Genomic DNA, 9344 nt, shown 5'->3' with positions numbered 1-9344 from the left:
TTCCCGATATCCCCATTCCCGGGACCCCCATTCCCGGGACCCCCATTCCCGATATTCCCATTCCCGGGACCCCCATTCCCGGGACCCCCATTCCCGATATTCCCATTCCCGGGACCCCCATTCCCGGGACCCCCATTCCCGATATTCCCATTCCCGGGACCCCCATTCCCGGGACCCCCATTCCCGATATTCCCATTCCCGGGACCCCCATTCCCGGGACCCCCATTCCCGGGACCCCCATTCCCGATATTCCCATTCCCGGGACCCCCATTCCCGATATTCCCATTCCCGATATTCCCATTCCCGGGACCCCCATTCCCGATATTCCCATTCCCGGGATCCCCATTCCCGGGCTGCCCCGTCCGCGCCCTCCGGCCACCAGGGGGCGCGGCCGCCTGCCCGCCCGGTGTGCGCGCGCTCATGGCCGCCGCCCGCACCGCCCCGGCCCCGCCCTGCGCAGGCGCGGCGCGCTCGGGCTGTCGGCCTGCGGAAGAAGAAGATGGCGGCGCGCTCGGTGTGCCGGGCGGGCAGCGCGGCTGGGCGGGCGCTGCTGTGGGGCCCGCGCCCCTCCGTGAGTCACCGCGCCCCGCGGGGGCAGCGCGGGGGGGAGCCCGGCCGGGCCGCGGGCGGCCCCGCGGTGCGGAGCGGCTGCCGGGCCCCGCCCGTGCCCCGGCCGGGAAGGTCATGGGGACGCGGCGGGCGGTGCGGGCCGGGCGGCGGTGGCTGTGGGAGCCCCCGGGCCCCGGAGCGGGGCTGGGCGGGCGGGGAGCAGCGGCGGCTGTCACTGTCACCCAGTGCGGGGATTGCCAGCGTGCCCCGCTGTCCGCTCTCTGCCCCGGTACTGGGGTGCGACCGGTTCGTGCGGCTTTTCCCTTGGGGTTTCCCACATCTTCAAACCTCTGAGTTCCCGGCCCTGCCGAGGGGAACAGTCTGTTAGTTGTGATGACAGCCTTTATTTTTACAGGCGGCTTTTCTGACTTTGACAAGGAAGCGAGGTGCTGCCACCTATGCCCAGACACTCCAGAATATCCCTGAGACCCAGGTCACCACTCTGGAGAACGGCCTCCGTGTAGCCTCAGAGGAGTCCAATCAGCCAACCTGCACGGTAAGTTTAACATAAGTTAGGGGCTTATTTGAAACAATCGGTCTTGCCTAGCCTGCAGCTGGTCTTCCAAAACGGACTGACCCCTGTCAGAACCAGTGCTTTTGACCGAGACCCCACTGCTTCTCTTTGTGAACAGGTGGGATTAATATAGCAGCAGGAGCCCCAGACTGGTGTTGTATCACCTTTAGATAAATTTTCATGCTCTACAAATTTGCTCAGCCTTACAGTTTTTGTATGAGCAGTAAGTGAGCAGTAAAAGCTATCTCTCTGGCAAAACCAGATGTGGTGAAGCTGAGAGAGAAAAAGCCAAAATATGTGCAGGGAGCAGTTGCTAGTTTGTTCTTATTTTGGTTCTTGTAGTGTAATGTCTGTGGACCAGACTTCTTGTCCCTGCTGTTGTGTTTGTGCCATTAGGATGCTGGTTGTTTTCTTCTCTGATGTTGGTACTCGCTGGTTTTGCTGCCAGGTGGGTTTGTGGATCGAGGCTGGGAGCCGCTATGAGGACACGAAGACCAACGGGGCTGCTTTCTTTATGGAACACATGGCCCTTAAGGTGAGGATGTGTGCTAGGTCTGCACAGAGCTGCTCTGAATATTCTGTCCATGCATTGGCCTCTCGTTTTGGAGGCTGTGGCTGTTGAAAGAGGGTGTAAATCAGGTCATCTGAGTCCTGGAGTCTTTGCACACAGTATGAAAATAAGTCTTAAAAAAAGCATCTAGCCTATGTGGTGCTTATTAGTTGAATGTGCAGCAACTTGCAAGCATGCATAAATTAAAAGTAACTCTTATTTACTATTTGCTGATTTTTCTCTTAAAGGAAAAAATATAATTAAAAAGTGTAGCACACAGAGAGCACTGTTATGAAGCATTTTTTCTTAGGTTAGCACAGAGAGTTCAAAGCAGCATTTCCTGTTGCAATTTATTTTACTTTGTTTTTCTTACTGGTCCAGCAAAGCTCAGAGGCTATAATTCTTGCTTTTTAAATTATGCAGGTGTCTGCTGAACAGGGCAGAAGACATCTAAGCCTGGGACTTCATAGGCAACTACAGCATCTAGCTAGCTTCTTAAGAGATGGGCCCTGTATTAGAAATAGTCTTTTGTTTCTGTTTGTCTTCTTCTGTATGACTCTGCTTGGATAGCTAGAAATCTGCTTATTTTTGGTTTGGGCTTATTCTTATTTTAATTCCAGGGATGTGCTGATCAAACACTGTTTTCTCAGCATAGGTTGTCTCCTTTCCTGCTGATTTTGCATTGATTAGTGGTGATGACAGCCTTTATTTTTTTGGACAGCTTTATTGTGTTTCAATAAACACAAACTTTACTGATAGTTTGTGTTGGTCTTTCAAAATACATCTCAGCCATTCTTTATCTAGAGGAAATAAGCCAAGTATTACATCTCATGTCTTACGCACCCACCCTTGGGCTTTACGAATCACAGGACAGTCTTTATTGTTATTTTCATTGCTTTAGTTTTGACCTAAAGGGAAGTTTGTTCATAACTGAATATATCTGGTTTCCTTTAGGGCACAAAGAAGCGTCCTGGCTCAGCCTTTGAGAAGGAAGTGGAGAGTCTGGGAGCTCACCTGAACGGGTACACCTCCCGCGAGCACACTGCCTTCTACATAAAAGCCTTGTCCAAGGACATGCCCAAAGGTAGGATGGCCGGGGCAAAGTCTGATTGGGAAGTTAAGTAAGTGCATGTGCTTCTGTTTCTCACCCCCAAGCATCTTTTCTTCAGACCAGGGACTGAAGTTGAAGCTGAGCAGTAAATTGGAGGTTCTGGTTGGTAGTTGAAGAGAGCAGTGCAGTGATTTGGTGCTTCAAGGCTGTGTGTTCATGTGTCCCTAAACCAAGAGTTCTAGTTATGTCAGGCTGCACTGCATTGCCAGGAGGGATTCACTAGTTTGTGGTTGTTTTATGGAGCTTAGCAACTGAGGTCAGCAACAGCTGCTGTGTGAGGAGTCCTCGGTGCAGCTCTTGCAGGTGCTCCTTATGCTCTGTACTGACACTTGCTGCCTTCTCTGGGGTGGTTTTGGGCAGAGGCAGTGATTTGAGTAGGGGCCTTGCTGTAAGCATCACAAACTGTCTGTGAGGATTCAGTGTGTATTTGGAAGAGAACATGCTTCTGACATACTTCACGTTCTGCAGATGTTGCCTGCACTCTGCTGGTGAAGGTGCTTGGCAAACTGATTCGGAGCCTTCTTGCTAAACCAGTATTCCTCTCAGATGTTTGTTCCTCCCAGATGCTTTGGGAATGGGTAGCACTCAGCTCTGTTATATTGCATGCCCTCCCCTAGCATGGTTTTTGCTCACTCCTGTGTGTCTCCTTTCAGCAGCACTGGGTAGCAGTCAGGCAGTGGCATGCTAACGTACGAATTGCGTTGCAGTTGTAGAGCTTCTGAGTGACCTTGTGCAGAACTGTGCACTGGAGGATTCTCAGATCGAGAAGGAGCGTGGCGTCATCCTTCAGGAGTTGAAGGAAATGGACAGCAACCTGGCAGATGTCACCTTTGATTACCTTCATGCCACTGCTTACCAGGGGACTTCGCTGGCCCACACCGTTGAAGGGACCACAGAGAACATCAAGTGAGCAACTGGCTGGATGTGGTGCACAGTCTAGGGGTGCAGTCCTTGGGGTGCATGGCTGCTGCTTCCTGGGCATGATGACTGCACAGTGTGTACGTGGAGGTGATCTGAGCCCATGGGCTTCTCCTTGTGCCCTGACTGTGTTTTCCCCATTGGTGCTGGTGAAAGTGTAATGCTGCACACATTCCTTAGAACCACCCCATACAAGCCTTTCCTGAGGTAGGAAGGGACAGGTTGAGCCTTCTCCTTTACTTCTCAGTTTGTTAGAAAAATTAGAGAGCTAGGGATGCTCATTAAAGCAATGGCTTTGTGTTAGCTCAGTGACTGGGTTCAGTACTCTTCAGTCTGTATTGAAGTCTACCTTCAATTCTCCATCTTAGCTGCTGGCTCCTGTTCTTTGTGTTCTAGAATTAGAGCACAGGGCAAACACAGTACACAGTGCAGACTTGTTCCTAAAGAGCATTGTTACCCCACAACAAAGACAATCACTGCTGTCTCTGCACTGTGAACTTGCTTCTTCTAAGGCTCTCATTCCGCCAGAGTTGGAGATGCTGACGTTCTGGATCTCTATGTTCTTTCCAGGAGGCTGACTCGAGCAGATCTGGCTTCATATGTTGATACTCACTTCAAGGCACCTCGTATGGTCCTGGCAGCTGCTGGAGGTAAGTTCTAGATTCTTGTAAGCCTCAGTGTTTTCAAGCATGTGATCAGACTTGTCTCAATCACTAATGTAAAATCAGATAATTTTGTTAAATTAGTCTGTTTTGAGACTGGAGATCTCTGCCTTTATAATTTCCAGGTATTTCCCACAGAGAACTGGTAGATGCAGCTAAGCAACACTTCACTGGGGCGCCTCTTACACACAAGGGGGAGTCTGTGCCTATCCTCAAGCGCTGTCGTTTCACAGGGAGTGAGGTAAAGTTGTTTTGGTCCCCATCAAAATGAGCAGCTGTTGCCCAACTGTGGAATGAATGTGAAACCAATTACAGCTGCTTCTCAGTGGAAAAGTCTGTTCGTGTGTGTTGGAGAAGCTGATGATGCACCATCTTGGTAGTGCTCCCATGTTCTGTTCTTGGGGCTTACTGCCACGTGTTGGGTTTTAGATGGGTCCCAAATTCATTAGGAGTGTGAGGCTGTTCTCATATGATCTACTGCAAAACTCACATCAGAACAGCTGGTTTGTGTTGAGTTCTGCCTGGCATTCTTTCATTTTACTGGACTAACATCAAGTGTCCCAGTTTGTTAGCCTGGCATTGCAGCAGGCTGCAGACAGATCACAGTGTTGATGCAGTTCTCCCCGACTCTTTGATGATTTTCCAGATCCGTGCCAGAGATGATGCTCTGCCCCTTGCCCATATTGCTCTTGCCGTGGAGGGGCCAGGGTGGGCTGATCCAGACAACGTGGTCCTCAATGTGGCTAATGCTATCATAGGGCGCTACGACCGCACTTTTGGAGGTGGCAAGGTAAGAGTCTTGGGACTGCAACAGGGAAAGCCTGGAGCAATCCTTCATGTGAAGTATTATGGAGACCCTAGGTGGATGTGCTTTAGGAGAGGCTGTTGTGGTTAGCTTCCAACTGTGAAGGGGTTAGGAGCACGGAAAGTAGAATAAAAGTGTAATCGAGGCTAATCTGGGACAGTTCTTGAGAGGTGATGCTGGCAAATTAACTGAGCCTTTTGTGGAAGAGGTATAGCTGGTGAATTTGCAGCAGCTTATTCCCACCCTCACAGCTAACCACTCGGTGGGGGTGGTGATGGAAGCAGGACAGAATACAGTCTCATGAAGCAAGCTTGTCTTACCACTGCAGAGCAAATGGAACTTGTTTAAAACCTCAGTATTGCATCCATTATTGTCTGGAATCTGTCTAGCCTGTATATCTGTGCTAACCCCTGCTGCTGGGAGACCTTGTCCTTCTCATTTTTTTCCCACTCCTGCGGTGGTGTGCATACCAGCTTTTCATCTGCAGCTGGGAAAGGAAATGGTTCTGCTGGATGGACTCCTAGGCCATTGTCTGTGGCTTTTCCAGCAGTGATTCTCATCTGTTGACCACATGAAGGCTCTAAATTAAGCTCTCCTTCAGCAAAGTGTTCCGCTCTGTCTTGTCTATGGTCTTTGTGAAAACAACTCAGTGGGAAAGAATTTGAGCTGTGAGGAAGCTGAAAATTAAATGGCTGACAGCATCTCCTTATTTACAGGATCAGTCTAGCAAGCTGGCTACGCTTGCTGTGAAGCATAATCTCTGTCACAGTTTCGAGCCATTCAACACCACCTACTCTGACACCGGCCTCTTCGGTTTCCATTTTGTTTCTGATCCTCTGTCCGTAGATGATATGATGTTTTGTGCTCAGGGAGAGTGGTAAGTACAACTTTGGCACAAGTTACTGTTCAAGATCTGAGCCTCCTGTGTGAGACTGAGCTGCTAGGGGAGCATATTAAGTTTACAGAGAGCTGTGTCTTTTTATGAACTTCTTGGTAACTTGCATTCTGGTTAAGTGATCCTGTAAGTTGTTTCTGTAAATCTCTAAGAATGTGGCTTTTGAGGAGCTGTTTTAGTCCCTTAGGGTTTCTCTGGCCTTTTGTTCATGCTTTCAAGTATTAGCACTGAGGCTTTGGGGCTTTTTATATACAAGTGAGATCATTCCTTAGACAAGGCTTTCCTAGGTGCCCAAGAGACTTATCTCCATTGTCTTGTTAAGCCTGAGCAAAGCAGGCAGAGTTCCTGCTGCTCAGGCTCTTGTCTTGTGGCTGATGAATGACCTGCTGCTGGAATCATGCCAGCATTTGGGAGCCTTCTGGCTGTCCATCTTATTGTGTCCATGAACCAGTTCAAGGCTACATCTGAGCTACAGGCCATTCTGTGTGGGGCAGGTGGAGTGAGCCCTTGCCCCAGAGACGTGGCCCATTGGCAGGAGAAGAAGGGATGTAGCAGCTGGAGTCCAGAGTGACTGTGGAGCTGTCTTGTTCTTTCAGCATCAGTTTCCATAGCAGCTTGCCATGCATGGGAATGGCTGACACGCCTTCCCTCTCCTGTGATAGGGCAGTGCACAGCACGTGCTGCTGTGCCTGCTGGGCAAGCCAGAGCCAGCACCAGGGCTGCTGAACTCAGCATGTATCCTGCTGCTGAATCCCCTGCCTATGTGCTGGAGCTCTTGCCTCCTGCTGCTCTGTGGAGATCAAGGATGAATGTCAGCCTGCAAGACAAGCGGTGTTGATAACAGCTTATTTTTGAGGAGGCTGGGGAAAGGGAGGAATTCACTTTCTGTCTGAGCAGACAAACATCTTTAAGAGCTTTAGTTGTCTTCCATGTCTTCTCCAGGATGCGTTTGTGCACTAGTACCACAGAGTCAGAAGTAACAAGAGCCAAGAACTATCTCCGAAATGCCATGGTGGCTCAGCTGGATGGTATGTGCTGGTTTATGGATTGACCACTGTGCAGCTTTCAGAGAGTTTCTGCTTGAGGTTCTCGTGGGGAACAGGACCTGTGCTAAAGATTGCAGTTCTGCTGGCAGGCACTGGGCAAAACTTCCTTTTCCTGCTCCACACTCCTCCTGTCATGTTGTCAAAGCCACTGACCCTAGCCTTCTGTGCTCCCAGCAGTGACATACTGCTGGTGACCTAAGAACTGAGACTCTCAAACTGGTCTGCCTTGGTTGTAACACTTTGGAGAAGAGTAAAGAAATCTGTGTATCACGTAGCTCCTGCTGGAGCTGCATAGAGTGGGAATCAGGACTGTACTTTGTTAGCAGAGGATTTCATGCTTAGAGTTTCTACTCTTTGCTTTGGCCGATGATCAGGCTGTGCAATTCTGGAAGGCTTCTTGGTGCACTGATCATGCAATATCTTCTACATCCAGGTACCACACGAGTGTGTGAGAATATTGCAAGCCATCTCTTGCACTACGGACGCCGTATCCCTCTGGAGGAGTGGGATGCCAGGATTTCTGTAGGTATCCATTTGTTTTGGCTGGGATACCTGAGCATGGTTGGTGTCAGCATTGTCTGGCCTTAGTCTTCTGCAGTAACACGTGGCTTGCTTATCCTTTAATCAGACTGCATGGAGTCCAGTGGTTATCCTGCTGACACTGATGTAACTGTCAGAATCTCTGGCTTAGACACAGTGTATCCTGTGTCCCTGTGACTGGAGTCAGTCCCTCCCAAAAAGAGGGCATACAACTATGCTAAGCGGCACAACCTAAAATTCCTGTAACAGTTCTCCTAGTGGTGTCCCACTATGTGGAATTTCTGCAGCCACTCTATTCCTTAGAAGACTTCCGATTTTGGCCTTGTCTTCTGTATCCACAGGAGAATGCACTGTGTAGGGACATTGGCCATCCTTGCAGGCAGAGCTGGGCAGTTGGTACAGATGGCCCTAAAGGTCTGATAGTATCTTTTAATGATCTTGATATGTAATGGCAACAGTTAGTTGCAACTTTGAGAAATATAGGTCTGCTGGAAGAGTCATTAATTGCTTGTTTGATCTTTTATTAGGCCGTTGATGCAAGAACGGTGAGAGATGTGTGCAGTAAATACCTTTATGACAAATGCCCGGCACTTGCTGCAGTTGGTGAGTAGTAGGTGACAATCAGTACACACTTAAAAAACAAGGCAGGGCCAAGAGCTGAGTGGAAGTGAGTTGCAGGCAGTCCTCATGTGTCTGTCCTGATTCGTTATGCCACTCTGGTTCTTCACTGATACCCTCCTGCCTCTGCACATGGGGTGTGCCAAGGCACATTTGCCACGAGATCAGACTTGCAGGTGATGGAGATGCAGTGGCAGTGAGCTGCTGGCTGTCCTCCCACCTCTGCCTGCTGTGGAGCTATGACTAAGACTGGGAGTCCTGTAGCTGGGTGCGGGCTCAGCACGTCTGCCAGGTGTCCTTACCCTGGGGTCAAGGTGGTTTATGTAAGGGAAGTGAAGGGACCTGATTCTCCTGTGCTGCTCTGGCATGTCTGTCTGGCCAAGGACAAATTCCTTTCGTAAAACCTGCCTAAGCAGCTCAGCTCTGCTGCCTCCTTCCTGTGTGTTGAGAATTCCCCTCCTCCTTGCAGCTGTTTCCTCTGGCCTTCAAAGTGGAGCAGGTTGGAAAAGGCAGACAGTATTTGAGCAGGAAGTTGAAATGTTGAAATGACTTGGTGGCTCCCTGTATTTGATACCTGTATGGGAGCTGTACTGAGTATTGTGGGGCAGTGTGAGAAAACACCTTATTCTGTCAGGAGCTGGTATCTGCTAGTTTTCCTGATGCAGGTTGGAGCTGTTTGCTCAATCAGCTTTTTTGAGCTGTTTGCTCAAACAGAGTTTGTTTGCTGCCTGGTTTTGTGTAGAGCTGCTATGGATTACAAGCACAAGCTGCCCTGCCACCATTTGCTTTAAAGAGCATAAGAAACTGTACAAGGATTTTTAACTGTCTCCAAGTAACTTTACTCCTGTTCACTCAGGTCCCATTGAACAGCTCTTGGATTACAACCGCATCCGCAGTGGCATGTACTGGGTCCGTCTCTAGGATGTGTTGCCTGCAGGTTGGAAGTAATGAAGCTGTGGACTGTGACAGGTTCCCTCTGGCACTGAATGTCGTGGGCACCATGGGCAAGCTGAGTCCATTCAAAGCAGCTGTCTTCTCTGTGTTAAATGTATAAAAATAAATACATCCTATGTGGA

At 49.7% G+C, this 9344-nt stretch overlaps 1 protein-coding gene across 1 annotated transcript; it reads left to right on the top strand.

The window, feature by feature from the left end:
* The first annotated feature begins 460 nt into the window (after window positions 1-460).
* Window positions 461-9344, top strand: LOC128814035 (cytochrome b-c1 complex subunit 1, mitochondrial). Its single transcript, XM_053989575.1, has 13 exons — window positions 461-571; window positions 965-1105; window positions 1572-1658; window positions 2628-2757; window positions 3492-3690; window positions 4273-4352; window positions 4490-4605; window positions 5011-5154; window positions 5886-6046; window positions 7007-7092; window positions 7544-7632; window positions 8178-8253; window positions 9125-9344. Exons 1-13 carry the CDS (start codon window positions 500-502, stop codon window positions 9187-9189), a joined length of 1446 nt encoding a protein of 481 aa, XP_053845550.1. The 5' UTR covers window positions 461-499; the 3' UTR covers window positions 9190-9344.

The sequence above is a fragment of the Vidua macroura genome, chromosome 13, assembly GCF_024509145.1.
Source record: "Vidua macroura isolate BioBank_ID:100142 chromosome 13, ASM2450914v1, whole genome shotgun sequence".
Classification (NCBI taxonomy): domain Eukaryota; kingdom Metazoa; phylum Chordata; class Aves; order Passeriformes; family Viduidae; genus Vidua; species Vidua macroura.
The sequence above is the reverse complement of the archived record's forward strand: the minus strand, read 5'-3'. Positions and strand labels throughout refer to the sequence as shown.